The sequence below is a fragment of the Marmota marmota genome, unplaced genomic scaffold (genome assembly GCF_001458135.2).
Source record: "Marmota marmota marmota unplaced genomic scaffold, marMar, whole genome shotgun sequence".
NCBI classification, from domain to species: domain Eukaryota; kingdom Metazoa; phylum Chordata; class Mammalia; order Rodentia; family Sciuridae; genus Marmota; species Marmota marmota.
The window spans coordinates 4,132,013-4,149,483 of record NW_025999941.1 but is presented as its reverse complement, the minus strand read 5'-3'; the positions used below and the strand labels follow the sequence as shown (position 1 = coordinate 4,149,483).

Here is a 17,471-nt window from a genome sequence, read left to right as displayed (position 1 = left end):
AAAATTAAATAAAGACAGAATGAGGACAGAATAGTATGTTTTCTTGTACAGTTCTCTTTGAGAACAAGTAAATAAACTTAGATAAATCAACACATCTTACAACTCAATAAGTTATTTTCTCAAATGCTAAAATGACAATATATATTAGTAGCTGGCCAACAAAGAATTCTAATTATTTTGCATGAGAGAAAAGAGAATTCTGTAAAAAGGGTTTTAAAAGCTCAGTGCTCAAAAGATGTGAGTCTGAATCCTAGGGCCCCATTGGAATCTTTCATTAAGTTGCCTAAAATGGTATAAGCAATGGGACTGACTTAAAGCACCCTGTTCAAAATCTGTTTGGCTACTTTCTGTGAGCTTAAATTTAGTATTCTGGAAAACAACTTCCTGATTTTTAAAAATTATCTACTTCATGCAATTCAATAATTATTTGTTGAGTACCAACTTCGTGACAAGCCCTATGCTAAGACAGGATGTGGAAATAAACAAAAAGAAGTCTTTGCTCTCAAAATAAAATTATAGAAGGGCAGAAATATAATATTAGCAGCTGTTACTAATACTTCTAGTAAGATGACAATGAATTACTCAAGGCTTCTGCAAACAGGACCCAAACTAAGAACTTTACTCCTTTGCATTTAATTTTGATGACAACTTTATATAAAGGTACAGTTATTAATCCCTGTTTGACATATGAAAAAACTGATACTTGTAAAAGTTAAATCACTTAAAGGACACAGTGATTCCTTGTTGGAGAAGGATCTGAAATACAGAGGTCTAACTTCAGGGTTTATACTCTATATAATACAAAACTCTGTTTTGAAAGGACATTGCTTTGAAAATCATGTCAAAACAGATGCAAATGTAAACAGTGAAGTCTATATTATTACTCTTTTTTAGTAGTTTTAAATAACCTAGAACGTCAATATAAACCAATGTCGAGAATAGCCTGATATAGACAACATTTAATTGGGAGGGACCAGAATAATGATCCTATTTTCATTGCAAGTTTAAGAACTTTTGAATTTATTAGAGGTTTCAAATTACATAAGGGAAGCAAAATAATGTGTTAATATTTTATTGGCAGAACAAATGAAGGAACTAATATTTGTCCTCCTTCTCTCCCTCCCTTCATTCCATCTTTCCATCCATCCAATAACTGCATGCAATGGACACTTTCAAAACATCAATTAAATGCTAGATATTCAAAGACTATGCTAGGCATTGGCACTAAGGAATAACAGCAAATAGTGAGTCCCCTGCCTTCAGATTAATACTATCTTCAATTTACTACTGAAAATCTGTATTTTAACAGTAATAGTATTATGGTTTGGATCTGGGATGTTCCCCAAAGGCTCATGTACTTGATGGCTTGGTGCCAAAACAGCAATGTACAGAGGTAGGAATTTGGGGAAGTACTTGGATCACGAGGACTCTGACCTCTCAGTGGATTCATCCATGGATGGCTGCATGTACGAATGGGAGGTGGTATTATTTGGAGAATGTTGGACACTGAGGGGTGTGACCTAGAAAGGCTGATCATGTCCCAGGCCACTTCCTGTCCTCTCTCTGCTTCCCAGCTTCCAGAGGCTGAACAGCTTTCCCCTGCTGCATCCTTCTGCCTTCATATTCTATTTCACCTCAGGCCAGAGCTGACTGACCCTTGATTGAAACCTCTAAAACTGTGAATCAAAATAAACTTTTCATCCATTAAGTTAAGTTGTTTATGGTATTTGCATCACAGCAACAAAAAGTTGAATAACAAAGAACATCTCTAACTTGCAATTACATATGCTAACTATCAAATCCTTTTTTGAATAACTAAGCCCAATTTAGAGTAGGTAAAAGGATTATATGTTGGTTTACAAATAAAAAAAGCACAGATCTGACAGAATAAGAATTCAGTTTTTCTCTTTATAGTACATTTTTGTTGAACATGAAAAACTAGTCTGTAATAACATTCCTTATCCAATGTTTATTCTATCAGAGAAGGGTAGTTATATGGCAGGGGAAAAAAAAGTGAAAAGTTTAAAAAATCCTGAGTTTTAATGTCTTCCTACATTTAAAATAAGAAGTTTATGCTTTAAAACCAAAGTACTGAAGCATACTCTGAAGAGATGATGCAGGGAAGGTAAAAACAAAGGTGAAGGCACCTGGGAAAATATACTGTATTTGGAATCAGAAGATCTATTAGAATGTTGGCCCCAGTTACTAGTTATTAAATGTGTTAGGCAAGCTGCTCATCTTCACTCAAACTTTATTTTCCCCCATTTATAAAACAGGGACTATGAAAGCTATCAGTACTAACATGGAATCACTCTTGTCAAACTAATAATGAAGCTGGGAGACCATGAAAGAAGGGCCTTCTTGAGGGCATGCTGCAACAGGAATGCCATAAAGGACTTTCCTAACCAGACCTTTCCAGTTAAGTCACTTCTATTAAGATCCTCTTCAAGCAACAGTCAATACCACCAAAGAACAAGCAACAGTCAGTACCACCAAAAAACAAGTGTCACTACCTGGGACAAGTCCCTTATAACTAATGAGCCTCATTTCAAAATGGCTTATAATGACTTCTCCTTTTGCCTTTAAAAGCTTCCCTTTGTCCTACCCCCTTGTCTGTACTTTCAGTCTACCATACCAGGCATATTCCAAATTGCAATCCCTTGCTATTCCTGAATAAACGCTTTTGCTTTTGTTTACTGAAAGTCTGTCTCTCTGCCATTCATTTTTGGTCAACAAGACAGAAATGCTTTCTCTATCTGCAGGGTTTCTCTAAGGGTGACCAAGATGCCAAACCGAGATTTCCCTACTCACCGAATTTTTCTTTGATGAATAGTGCTACTCCACATGGAAGCAGAGCTGACTTCTCTTTCTCCACTTTAAATGCCCCACAACTACTGTGATGTAGTTGGAGAGAGTTGGTTTATATAGTTTTCCCCAGTGAAAACAGAAAAAATAGTGCAATCAGTAAAACTAAACAGGGAATGTGATTGTTTTGAGAAAGTTTAAAGCAACATGAATCCATAACTTATCTATAACTCACAGCTAACTATACTTATAACATTTACAAATATATTTTCCAAATTATTTAATTTTATATGGAGATATATTTTCTCAAAGTAACAAAACAAACTGAGAACAACTACTACAAACCATGACACTAAATACATACTTCCTTTAATTTAGCTATCACTTATTAAGCAACTATATAGTATGCCTGGTGACTTGCCATTTATGTAACAAACATCTCACAAGTCCTACCAACCTCCTCGAAGAAAACCATTATCATCAACCCTCTATCACACATGAGGACATGGGAGTACAGAGTGGATAAACAACATGGCCAAGGCCATAGAGCTCTGAAAGGGTAGGAACAGGAATTAAATATAAGTCTGTGTAACCGAAAGCTTTGCCCTTCATTGCTCTATCTTATACTTTGCTGCATTCCTAGGAGAGTCACAAGAAGATCTGCACACATAAGTGAAGACACACACAATGCAGATGGCTTCTAAATACCAACTATGTTCTGAGCCACAGAGAAGTTCAAATAAACAGAAGAGGTCCTCAGGTGTAACCAATATTTAGAAATAAGCATAGATTCTTACATTTAGGTATAAACCATCATACAGGATAATCAGATTAAAAATAATTAGCTCATGAAAAAAGAAACCTTTAGGCTTTCTCATAATTCATCATACTTCACTGAAAATAGTGCCAATGTATAAGTACTTTGTAAGGTATCTGGCATGCAAACACACTTAAAGAGTATTGTAGGATCTGGAAAGATATTTGTGAAGCTGGGCATGGTGGCGCAAGCCTGTAATCCCAGTGGGAGGCCGAGGTACGAGAATCACAAATTTGAGGTCAGCCTCAGCAATGAAACCCTGTTTCAAAATAAAAAGAACTGAGAACATAGTTTAGTGGTAAAGCACCTCTGGGTTCAATTCTGTTTATTAAAAAAAAAAAAGTTTGAGAGCTATTACACATGGGAAAAAATAATAAGCACCAGAATTAACACCAGAAATGTCTTCAACTATTTAAAGATCTTTACTATTTTGACTTTCCTAGTATAAAATGACAATATAAAAAATGGGATTTCAAATGGACTAGAAAACAAGGTGAAGGAAAACTGAAAATAAATCATTATTAAAAGCAAAAACTTTCATTCAGCTCAGTCTTGGAGCTAAGTATGAAACAGTCTTTTCTTCCACAAAAACTGATTTTATTCTAGCATTTAAGACCCTTGTAGGATTTTTATCCTTCTGGGTTTTCTCTCTTGGTTGCCTTTGTGACACCTGCCTCTTGTAGCATCACCAATCATTAAAACACTGAAACCCAAGACCCACCCTTAGTAAACACTTAGATAAGTATTGGGTAATTCCTTATTTTTCTGGTAGATTTAGTACAGAATAATATGGGATTTTAAAATTCATTTTCAGGAAAGAGGACAATTCATATTCAGAGTGGCACATTCTCCTGGTTCAAAAAAGACTTTAAAATTTTTTATTTTCACTGCTCAAGCTTAATATACTTTATACAGAAATATAGTTTAATCAGAGATCAAACAATAAGAAAACTACTCAAGAAATTACATCTTTAAATGTACAGTGTTGCTGATGCTGTATATTATACTTAAGGCTGAAGCAAGGAAGGATCAAGTGCAGAATTTCCAATGACTAGGAACTGAGCACAGGAAAATGAATGCTGTATTAGTTAGGTTTTTTGTTTGTTTGTTTTTGTTTTTTTGTTTTTTTGGTCACTGTGACCAAAAGACCTGGAAAGAGCATAGTAGAAGAAAAAGTTAATTTGGTGCAAGGTTTCAGAGGTTCAATCCATGGTCAGCTGACTCTCTGGCTCTAGACCTAAGGCGAGACATTACACAAAGGAGTAGAGGCATTGTAGAGGAAAGCAGTTAGGACACAACAACAATGAAGCAGAGGTTGGGCCTAGAGGGAGGGAGACAGCTTGTAGAGAGCTTGTGTGCATACACTACGCTCACCAGGGAAAATATATATACCTCTAAGGCACACCTCCAGTGCCCTACCTGCTCCAGCCATACCCTATCTACCTATAGTTACCAACCGTTTAATCCATGTCAGTGGATCAATCCACAGATTAGATTAAATCTCTTATAACCTAATCATTTTACCTCTGAAAATTCTTGCATTGTCTTACACATAAGCTTTTGGGGGACATCTAATATCTAAACCATAATAAACACTGTACTAGGAAAATCAGAACGACTGCATGTAGCTCCAAGAGTGTCACTGGGAGCAGCTATGAACAGGCTTCAGTTTTCTCTATCTTCTCTATCTCCTTACCCATTGAGAAAATAAAATGAGATGATATAGTGTAAAAGCAAAATCTTTAAACACAAATTATTAACACTAAGGTAATAATTATAGGGATATAGTCAGAATCAAAGCCCCAAGTTCTATTATTTCCATATTTGTAAAATGTCACGGAAATGAAACCTGAAAAACTTTGGTGACTTTTAAGATTTAGAAAAGGGATAGTAAACCTGATTCATAGATTTGCCTTTCTTAATTCTTCATCCAAGAAAATAAAACCACATCTCAGGTATTAGTTAAATCTGAATACAGACATAAATGGTTATATTTTATGTCACTGTGCCCACTGGGTTCTAATGCCTTACTTAGAAATTTCAATTGTCAATAGAAATGGTTCAAGTTCTGAAGGAATTTAAAAATTATTGACAATATCCTCCTATTGTTAGATTTGTGTACTCACTCATTCAACAAGTATGCACTGATCACCTGTTTTGTTCCAAATACTGAGTTCTAATGACATGAAAAGAATTAAGACACAGTTTCCGCTTTTCTTTTTTTCATATTCCAGCAGAAGAGAAGCACAGCACTAACTACAACAGAATACTGGGCTGATAATAGTGGCACATCCTCAAGCTATGCCAGCTCCTAAATTGGAAGACTCTGCGGTTGGTGGGAGTGTCAGCCAACAACATGGGGAGGCAAATGGAGACAAGATACTGAGTGGCTGCAATAGCAGGGGTGGTGAGGAGAAACAGGGATGTGAAGAGAGAAAGTAAGTGAAGATCTTACTTCTATGTAGGGAACTCCAAGACGTCCTGCAGTAGATAATGAATGAAGACACTGTGGTATATCCAAACAGAGTATTATTCAACACTAAAAATAAATAAGCTATCAAGCCATGAGAAGAAGACATGAAGGAAACTTAAATGCACATTACTAAATGAAAAAGGCATTCTGAAAAGGATACACACTATTATCTTAACTATATGACATTCTGGAAAAGGGAAATCTATGGAGTTAGTAAAAAGGAGAGAGAGACTAATCGGTAGCACACACAGAAATTTTAGGGCAGTGAAATTATTCTGCGTACTATAATGGTGAATACATTTCATTAGACATTTGTCCAGATCCACAGAGATATAATACTGCTATGTTCTCAATGTAATTTGAGTGTCACCCAAAGTTCCATATATAAAGGCTTGGTACCTGGTATGAATGCAGTAGAGGAACTGTTGACCTTGAGGAGGTAGGGTCTTGGTGGTAGATCTTTAGGTCAGTTTGTGTGTGTTGGAGTGTGTGTTCTCAAAAAGGCTTGTGGGACCTAGCCCATCTTTTCTTTTATTCCTGGCTCATGATGTGATATTTGCTCTTATGTGCTCCTGCCATGATGTCCAGTCATATTGGGCTGACATCACTATAGGACTAAACCCATGGGGCTGCCTGATCTTCCACTTGAACCTCCAGAACTATGTGCCAAAATAAACTACAATTTATTTCACAAGTAGTGTGTGGTATTTTGTTACATCAATGATTGACACAAACACAAGAGTGAATGCTAATATAAACTACAGACTTGCAGGTTCCGGGATGATAATGATAATGATGATAATGATATGCAGGTTCAAGGACTTTAACAAATGTGTCATTCTGGTATAGGATGTTTACAGTGGAAGAGGCTGTGGTATGTGATGGGAGAGAATACATGGGAGCTATTCTTTCTGCTCCATTTTGCCATGAACCTAAAACTTCTCTTTCAACATAAAAGCTATTTAAAAAAAAAAAAAAAAAAAAAAAAAAAACCGGAAACAGAAAACGAAGACAATGAACTAGTAGTAGAGTATTATCCTTTGTAAAGGAAATTTTAAAAGATTATTAAACTAAAATACAAAGTAATGTAAATGGCATTTGTAACTTAAAGGGTATATCAATATCCTTATCTGATGTGGTCATAAAACCAACAGGCAATATTTTACATTAGAGAAAAGAGAGCTGGCAGTCAGTAAGTGCTTAAACCCTCCTTTAAAAATAAGACCACCAATTTGGGCTTTGGTAAAACTTGGTGACACATTACCATGTGGTTTAAGAGAGTCTTTATTTTTAGTTACTGAGGTTGGCTTTTCTAGAAATGACAAATTCAACTTGCAGTTTAAATAAACTATATTCTGACATCAGTATAATGTCAAACATGCTCTTAATTATAAAATAGATAATAGAAATTCTGGGGTAGGGCAGACAGAAACACTGGCCTATAGGCTAGTGGCTGAAGAGGTTACAGATATCCAAAATGAAATCAAAAGGAACAACACATAAATCAGGAAGAGGACACAAGTGCCACAACATGCCAGGGCAGGAAACAACTAAAGACCCCTACAGAAAACAGAGAAACAGAGGGAGCTACAGCACAGTAACATGTAGTAACATGTTTATGCTGGCTGAAAAATCAGGACAGGGAGAGAAGCCTGAAGGCACCCAACACAAAGACATGAAAAGGAAGGGGAAACATAAGTACTTGATATGAAATCACATTGTACCCTGTAGATATGTACAATTATTATGTACTAATTAAATAGAAAAAATAAAATTTAATTGACAAAGTGAAACAAAGTAAGAAGTGGATAGAAATGCCAAGAAGGAAACTTTTCCAGCCACAAAATGTTTAGAGAGAAAATTTAAAAAGACAATAAACATTTGAGAGGTGCTTTGTGATTAAGAAAATTGACAGTTAAATGGATTATAGCATTTTAGCTATTAATACAGTTTATAAGACAAAGGTGTATTATATTACAAATTAGAAAATGTTTTATTTTGATACTAGTCAAACATCAATTAAAAATTTAAATTGGGCTGGAGTTGTAGCTCAGCAGAAGTGTGCTTGCCTAGCATGTATGAGGTACTGGTTTTGATTCTCAGCACCGCATATGAATAAATAAAATAAAGGTCTATCAACAACTAAAAAATATTTTAAAAAATGATTTCAACTGAAATAAAAAATTGTCGGTAGTTAATTTAAAAGGTAAACAATTGTTTTCAAAATGTCATGTCAAAAGAACATTTAAAAAAATCATTATTTATTTGAGTTGTTATTCCATAAATTAGAATGGGCACCTGTCCTCTCACAAATCCACTCCCCAGTCTCCACAGTGCCTTTGGCCTGATGCTACTTCAAGATTAGCTGGGCAGAGAAAGAGCTTCAGATGCTCTGAGGGACATGGAAGAATGACAATAAGTGCTTCTGGTACTAAGGAAGCTTGCAATCTGCTTAGAAGATAGGACCAACAACCACAATAACTAAGAAACCATGTGGAATAGAGTGAAATTGAGTGCTACATTAACTGAAACCTTGCAGGACCACAAAAGTGAGAGATCAATGAGGGCTAGAACCATGGGGAAAGGTTTTGGAAAAATGTTCTTTACTTTAGGGCTGATTTGGGTAGATGAAGAGAGGAGAGGGAAGGAAAGAATCACAGGAATGACTTACGGTCTGGACTAACTGGTTGAAAAATCCTGTGATGAGAGTGTAGACATTCATAAACTTTTACAGGATAACAGCTCAGGATTATGTCATGATTACTGACATATCTTTATTCTTGATTTTTATTTTTGTATATAACTTTAATCCACAGAATTCAGCTAAGTACTGACTGAAAACAGGGTGTTTTAAAAAAAACACATTATTTCTCATCATTCTGGAGGATAAAAGTCTGGAATCAAGAAACTGACAGGACTATCCACCCTCAGAAACTTATAGGGGAAAACCCTTCCCTGCCTCTTCTGGCTTCTGTTATAGCAGGGTTGGTTCTTTCACAGGGAGCTGAGGGATAATCCATGCCATACCTTTCTCCTGGCTTCTGTAACAACTGAACATCCTTGCCATTCCTTGGCTTGCGGATATATCATTCCAATCTCTGCCTCTGTCTTCATGAGTTGTTCTTCTCCCTGTTTTCACATGTTCCTCCTTTGCATGCCTGTATCCAAACTTCCTCCTTCTTATAAGGACACCAGTTATATTAGATTAAGAGGCCTGCTCTACCTCCAGTAGGACTTCATCTTGACTAATTACATCTCCAATAATCTGTTGGGAATTAGATTATATTCTGAAGTACTAAGAGTTAGGACTCCAATGTATCATTTGGGGGATACAATTCAACCCATAAAAGGTCTAATTATCTGTGCATGTAAAATTAGAACTTTAGCTTAACTGTATTTCATTTTATTGGTGATATATATTCACTTGAAAAACTAATGAAACTATAGCCCCTTGAACCAGAGAAATGTACAACATTTTGTACAACATCAGAATGATGACAGATTTTTGAAGCCCACCCATTGAATCCCTAGGAGGTATGGGTCTGAAGCAAGGAATGCCATCACTGAAGTAGGCTCTTCCACTTTCCTCAAGTGAAACATTCGCTGGGTTATGAAGAGCTCCAAAAGAACACACAGTGCCCTTAGCCACATAATATTCAGTGAAGAATATTTGAATGAATGATCCTGAAAATACTGAGTATAACTGAATACCACTCTGGATGTCATAGCTGGGCATCATGAGTCAGAATATACTGACATGAAACAAAACCTTGAAACTGATGTTTTTTGTTTGTTTTAATGATGAGGCTAAAAACTTTTCTTCTTTTCCCTTGGTTCTTGACCATGGCCTAAAATGTAAATTCATCTAATTAGCACTGCCCTCTCCTACACTTTACCCAATCCTATTTTGTATCCCCTTTTTCTCCTTCTGCTCCCCTCCCTCATGATCCTCCCTCAGAGGAACAAAGTCTTTCCATGTAAGCCTGGCTCTTCTGTACTCACTGGTTTCCCTGCAACCTCTATAGGTGAGGTGGGGGATCACCTTGCTCCATTGCTGCTTCCAAACTTTGCTTCCTATCTTCCCATAAAAATCCTTCTTCCACTGAAGTTCATGCCATACTTCTATACATCCATCACACATCCATGTATCACTTCATCCATGTACTACAATAGCTCGCAAATAGCAAGAACTAAATAAGTACTGGTTAAACTGTTGGTTCTTCGAATAAATGACTGAATAAGAGTTGTTTTCTTGGTCATGCTTTCAGCATTTGTTTGAGGTTTTGGTATCTGATTCTTTAAAAATTTTTTCTGTATCTTCTTTTCAAATCTTGATTCTTGATGAAGTGTTCACGGAGAACCACAGTTTCAGAAATAGACCAGTTTATATGTAGCACAAAAATTTTACCTTCCTCCAAATTCCTTGATCTTGAGTGACTTACTTCACCCTTCACTAACTTCAATCATATTGACCACATCTAGAACCATTCCCTGTCCTTTTGTGTGACCACAATATTTATGCTTTCAAGTCTCTTCTACCCTGTTTCCAACTCCTTGACACTTTCATTTCTTCCCAGTGGTCTCCTGACTGTGCTTCCCTTCTTATACATCCTAAAGTACTGTCTTAAAATGTACTCAACACCCTCTATCCTTCTTTTCCTCAGTTCTGCCTAATTCATTTGAAAGTAAACCCAACTTGAAACCTACATTACAATTTATTTTTTTTACCTCACTCCAACTCCTCAGCACAGCTGAAAAAACTACAACCTTGAGGTCTAGTGCCACTGCCCTTTGCTCATCACTGGAGGATCTTCACCAGCTACTTGTCAGCCATATTTACCATGCCTTCTAATCAGTCCCCTCAAAGCCCTAGCCCTACTCTTACCTCATTCCCAGCAGATGGCATGGGATTCCCCCATTTTTGGTCTTCTCCACATATAAACTGGTCCGTTTCTGAATCCAGCCTAGTACTTCCTTCATGTATCTGCACCAGTTTTTCATTCCTGTTCTATAGTCAGTCTTCCAATTCTCTTTTATTGCCTCTGGGCCCTTGTTTCAATTATTTTATTTAAAAAAAAATTTGTCTGAAGGTTAACTATGTACTGGGCTCTGTTATAGATGTTAGTGCACAGTAGGAAAACCAAAATGGACAAAATCCTGTCTCTCACTGGGGAATAGAGGAGGGTGAGGCAGGTGTGAAGAAGAAAAAATAAACAAATAGAAAGTTAAAAACAAAAGAGGTAATTTCTGTTTTCATAGATCTCATCCATGCCACAGGAGAGGAAAACCAGGTGTGGTGGTCCCACCTACTGAGGATGAGGAGGATGATAAATTAGAGGCCAATCTGGGCAATATAGCCAGATCCTGTCTCAAAATACAAAGGGATGGGGATGTAGCTCAGTGGTAGAGCACTTGTCTAGCATGTACCAGGACCTGGGTTTGATCCACAGTATCACAAAAAATTTTCAAATAAAACATTTTTTTTTTTTTTAAAAAAGAGGGAAACACTGACTCTTGAAGGAGACACTCTATGTTGAGAAGTCAACCTCTCCACCAGCACCCCCAACTCTAGTGCACTCTTTCAGTCTAAGGACAACTTCCTTGGCTCCTGAATTGCCTTCTTACTGCATCTTTGATGTCTAATTCTTCTCTTCTTTAAAGATCACCCTGTATAAACCATCTCTAAATTCTTACTTTCTTGGTCATCATTTTAGATGAACTCTAGATAGGGAAGAGGGTTGGGAGGGAAAGGGAGGGGGCAGGGGCTTACCAAGGATGGTGGAATGTGATGGACATCATTATCCAAAGTAGATGTATGAAGACACGAATTGGTGTCAACATACTTTATAGACAACCATAGATATGAAAAATTGTGCTGTATATGTGTAATAAGAATTGTAATGCATTCTACTGTCATTTATTTAAAAAAAACAATAAAAATAATGCATATCTAAAACAACAACAAAAAGCTGAAGAATAGATGATGTACTTCTCAGTTGTCCAGAACCTTCTGTTCTACCACTTCATTCATTCCACTCTGGAAAATGTACCCAGTGCCACTTCAGAGTGCCAAATCTGGGTGGACTTTTCCCTGCCTTACTTTGCTACAGTACAAGTACTTGTTGCTCTTTCTCTTCCAGTTCTCCTTAAATACTGATGCTAAAGGCAAAGTTCCACCTTTGTCCACATTCTCTTTCTCTATGTACCCAATTTACGTAGGATGGCATATAAGTTTTATGATCCTAATGGGATGCCTTTGGGAGTAAAGGAGGATACTTTTAATAATTACTACTCTGGGGTAGCAGATGCAAACCAAGATTACCCCAAACTAGGATATATGGTCACTCTCTTCTTAGGAGATTGATAGCATCTACTATTATAGTCTTGACTGACAAATAGCTGTAATTATTTGCAAACCTCAACCAGTAGCCTTGATAATGACATTGAACATTATTTTCCAAATCTTCAGGTGATGGTTTCTCATAGGCATCTCAAACTCAGCATGGCCAAAACTCAATCATTTATATTCCTAAAACCTGTGGATCCTTGTATTTTCTCCCCAATGACCCAGCCACTGAAGCCTCTAAAGCAGGGGATTGTTCTAGATTTCCCATTCTCCCTTACCTATCTCCTAACATTTCTGCATTCACTCTTTTTCCCTAAACTACTCTTATAACTTTTTATCTGACCTTATTCTAATCTGTCTTTTTCAAGTTCATTTTCCATGTTGTTGCAAGAGTGATCTAAAAGTGATCATACTTCTACTTTGAACCTTTTGATAACTCATTTTAGGCTGAAGACTTTTATCATGATTCCTCCTATTTACATCTTCAGTCTCATAATCTCACTTACTAACTCCTTTTACTCAAATAATCCCAAATAGCTTGTAGAAACACAAACACAAACACCACACTCAAAAAGTGGCTTCTCACTTCCGGTCCCTTATGAATGTTCTTCCTTCAGCCTGAACACAGATCACCTTACTGGATTTGCCAGTATATATACCATTTTCTCTACTCACTCACAGCTGGCCCAGAGGAGGCACAGTGTCTCTTCATAAATTTTCATACTACATTCCCTCTCAATTGCAGTATCAGATGTGTCTATTTGAAATTGTTTATGTCATTATTCCCTAATAGTTTGAAAAACTTCTTCAAGACAATAGTAGACATAAATAACTAAAAAAAAAAATTGACTCTATCTTTAAAAGACAACATCTATTTTATGGATTTAGCCACAAAATTAAAATAAGCTTGACTAAATATTCATATGAAAAAGCAACTTCTTTTCTGCACTTTTCCACAAGTGCCCATGTCTTATAAAACAATCAGTAGAAAGATTAAAAAATGTATAAGGGCTTCAGCTGCCCCAAATTTGCCATGTTTTATGAAATTTAAAAAACATATTTTAGTTCAGGAGATGATTATATTCAATTTACAAATATATAGGTAGGTGTGTGTGTGTGTGTGTGTGTGTGTGTGTGTGTGTGTGTAATGTGTCAGAGTCATGAAGAGACCAACTCTTAAGTGTCTAAGATTACAGAAAATCAGAATACATTTCACAAGTTGTTTGATGTGGAAAGTTCTGTGAAAATATGATCCAAGTGTTTTTTTTTTTTTTGCTGTTCTAACAGTTTTCTCAAGCTGTTTTTTATTACTTACAATTTTAAAAACATACAACTTTCAAAGGGAGATAAATAGGCAATATCCAAAAATCAAGTATCCACCATATCTATCCAAACAGCCTCAGCTACTTTCCAGATGTCTTCTATGGTGATTTCCATGTTCTTATATGATTAGCTCCAGCTCCAAAAGAAGGAATTCTCACTTTGTCTGTCAAAACCCAAACTGTTTGACCTTTAAGGCACAGGAAAAAGCTCAATTTTTGGATAAAATGTGGTGCTCCTGTCACTTATTTAATTTAAGTAATTTTGAGGGAATTAAAAAAGTATAATCTAAAAATTTTAAAGAATATTAGTGTTACCAGAGGCATAACAAGAGCATCTGGTACAACTGGTATTCTATTAAGAAATAAAGAAAGCTATGTAGCAAGTTAACAGTCATGATAAATAACAACTCCAAATGGTATATGTTCTTTTGACAAAGTGCTGCTTAATCTTAATAATAGTTTTTTACTTCCTAATTCAGCAACAGTACTTTGTGCAATCTTTACTAATCTTGGCTTATAAATCTTGTTTATGAACTGTGATTATTTTTGAAAAGAAAAATAATTTGGATTACTTTGAAATTTAAAACATGCTCTGATATTTTCTTCATGACAAGGATTATTAGAGTATTGAAAGGGGGTAGGCACTGGCATTCTGGCTATGGTAAGTTGCCTTAGGTAGATGTGAGGTGATGGGAATGCCTCTACCATTAGACACTACACTGGGGAATGAATTTTGATAAAATTTAACTGGGAAGAAGTCAAATACTCTTTTTTTTTTCTTTTCAATTGGTAAGGCGATGATACTATAAAAACAGCTCCAACTTTCAGATAAACATTGTTGAATACTACTACATGTCAGAAGGTGGAGCTCTACACATATCTGAAATACTGGCTTTTATATATGAATTTCACAAATATGCGTAACAAGAAGATTAAAGCAGGAGTATCTTGAGAAAAATGGTTCTAAAAAATATTTCAATTCTTTCATGATAAAAATCATCCTCCACATCTCCAAAACTATAATGGCTACTGATAAAAGAGATGCTTACAATTTTCCATAGAATCATTGTTATATCATCTACTATAAAAATTTAGGCATATGTAAATCGAATAATAAAATTTAAAATATATTTTAAAGGCAAAAAACCACTTTTGAAAATCAGGGCCCCCTAGTCGAATACAGGCAAAGTCCTAATACTTACAAGCATCTCGAATGTAGAGTAACATGGCTATGAAGATATAGTCCACTAAACTCAGGCTGAGGCCATCTGCAAACAAGGCATCCCAGACCACCAGGAGGTCCTGCAGAGGGAACTCTCTGCCAAACAGTAGCCGCACCCACCGTCTGTAGAGAAACGAAACAAAAATTTAGAAAATAGTACTTTTGAGTGGAATTATGAACAAGTTATCATTTTCTCATGTAATTGTGAAGAAATTTGATTTATTAACTGAATACAGTGAGCAAACATTATATGTCAAAGACACATTACAGCAAAATTTAAGTTTTGAGTGAACATATATAAAATACAATAAAATCTAAGTTTTAGGCATTTAAACTAATTTTAAAATTCTATACTAGGCTAAGATGATTAAACTTTTATTTCTCTAAGTGTACAATACAAACATGTTTAAAAAGTGTAGAAATTTTTCATATTTAATAAAAACCACAAATCCTCAAAAGGAAAAAAGAAAAAATGAATATGTAGTGGTCTAGTAGTTGCCTCATATGTAAAGATCTGAATTAAAAATACAATTTCCCCAAGTTTCATAATCTTTACAATTCTTTGTTAACTTAACCTTTTGCAAGCATTTATATGCTAACAAATTACTATAGCCAAACCTATAAAACTGCATTCTCGCATGGTATTCTTATTTAAAATATTCATTTAACATTATATGTAGGGGAAAATTAGTACTCTTGTACATATTTTTTGGTAAAGTGTATATAGTTATTTTAAATGAAAATATAATTATACTTAAATTTTAGCTTTAGAATAGATATATTTTCTTTCTAGGGAAGTATATAACCACCCCTAAATATCCCAGCTTAATTATTCAAGTTGATTTCTACGGCCAGGTAAATGAGTATCACAGAATAGACATGAACAGTAATAGTAACTTTGTGTGTAATTGTATTACATAAATAGTGACATTTTATACTTCCAGCAAATGCTAATTAATCAATTTATATCTAATGCTTACAACACAAATAGGAATAATTCAATTTGGTATACTTTTATCCATTTACTTCAAATTTTATATAATATTGCTACATTTTTCTTAACAAGCCTTTTGCTTAAATACTTCAGTGAGTATTTTGTGATTCTGGCACACAGCAAAGACTTAATTGTTCTAAGTTGCTAGTGCTATCAAGTAATGGAGAATAAAAAAAACTGCTCGTAATTTAGCTAGGAAATATTACTTCTTTGTAAAATTTGAAACCAAATATAACCATCTGTGAAGTTACAGTGAGGAAAAAGAAAATATTTAAATACTTTTCTCTGGGAGTATTATATTTAAGGAGGAATTAAAGTTGTGGGAAAAAAGTATATAACCACCCCTATATATCCCAGCTTAATTATTGAAAATTATGTCATCAACTACTTAAGTTCTATTAATTATTATCACCAAATTAATCAGAATAATTAGACTGAATTTTTTAAACTACATCAATTACTGCATTTTTCAGGGGGAAAAAATGCCCAGGTGACATTCATTTTTTTTTTAATGCTTACATCTTCTGTCATTTTCATTTATCTTTAAAATTATATTCCATGCTAAAATGATGAGTGACTAACTTAAAATTTATATATTTTGTCAAATATACTTGTGTTTATGTGCCTTAAGAAAAAATTACTTCTCCCACACTTCTAATTCTTTTAAATTACAAATGCTAATATTTAGTATGCCAAAAAGAAGAAAAATATTTCTAAGTTAAATGGGTTGTTCTTCTGAATTACAAAGAATTAACCAGAGCAAAGAATATCAGGGGAAATAGATATGGGCAAAGCAAAATAGTATGTGGATTAAACCATTTTGAGTACTCCTGAAAAGGATTTTTAACTGACACATACATAAGTGCATTCTTAAATGACTAAAATATTTAGAATGAAGCTACTCAAAATTATTCAATTGATACAAATGAAAGAAAATTCCAACAAAAATAAAACAAACGAAGGTTGGTACACAACCACAGATGAGTGTTGCTATCCTTCCCAGCCTTCCTTACAGCTCAAATGCCTGTAATTTTCCTATAGGCAATAACATTTTTGGTTTCATCACAGTGCTTCAAGAGCAAAATAAACAAAGTAGCTTATTTTTAAAAAATAATTTTTATACCTATGATTTTTATAACCAAATACCAGTTATTGCTCAAACTTCTCTTGCAATCTTCCTGCTGGTTAGAGTTGTATTAGCTTAGCTTCAAAAATGAGCCCACAGATACACTCATGCAGCAAATTCCACTGCAGTACTGTCAGGAGGGCAACTGCAAAGGCTGGTAATTTACACTGAATACACTTCTGATTTTTACCTGTGTCCAACAGTTTATATGTTTAATATTTTCAAAACTACACAAAATGCAGGTCTCTAGTAATTTTGTGTAATCTGTTATGTGCTGCTTTGTAATTGCTTCACATTGCTTCAAAGTTTTAAGTTGCCACATGACTAAATAATTCTGGGGCAAGAACTAAATCTGCATGTGAGGGG

The 17,471-nt window shown here is 35.1% G+C and overlaps 1 protein-coding gene across 1 annotated transcript in view; it reads right to left on the bottom strand.

Annotated features, from left to right (window-relative positions):
- Tbc1d5 (TBC1 domain family member 5) overlaps positions 1 to 17,471 on the bottom strand; it is a 454,552-nt gene that overhangs the window by 133,151 nt on the left and 303,930 nt on the right. The window contains exon 15 of the mRNA XM_048801010.1: positions 14,966 to 15,128. Coding sequence (XP_048656967.1) covers positions 14,966 to 15,128 — 163 coding nt within the window. The remainder of the gene's footprint in view (positions 1 to 14,965; positions 15,129 to 17,471) is intronic.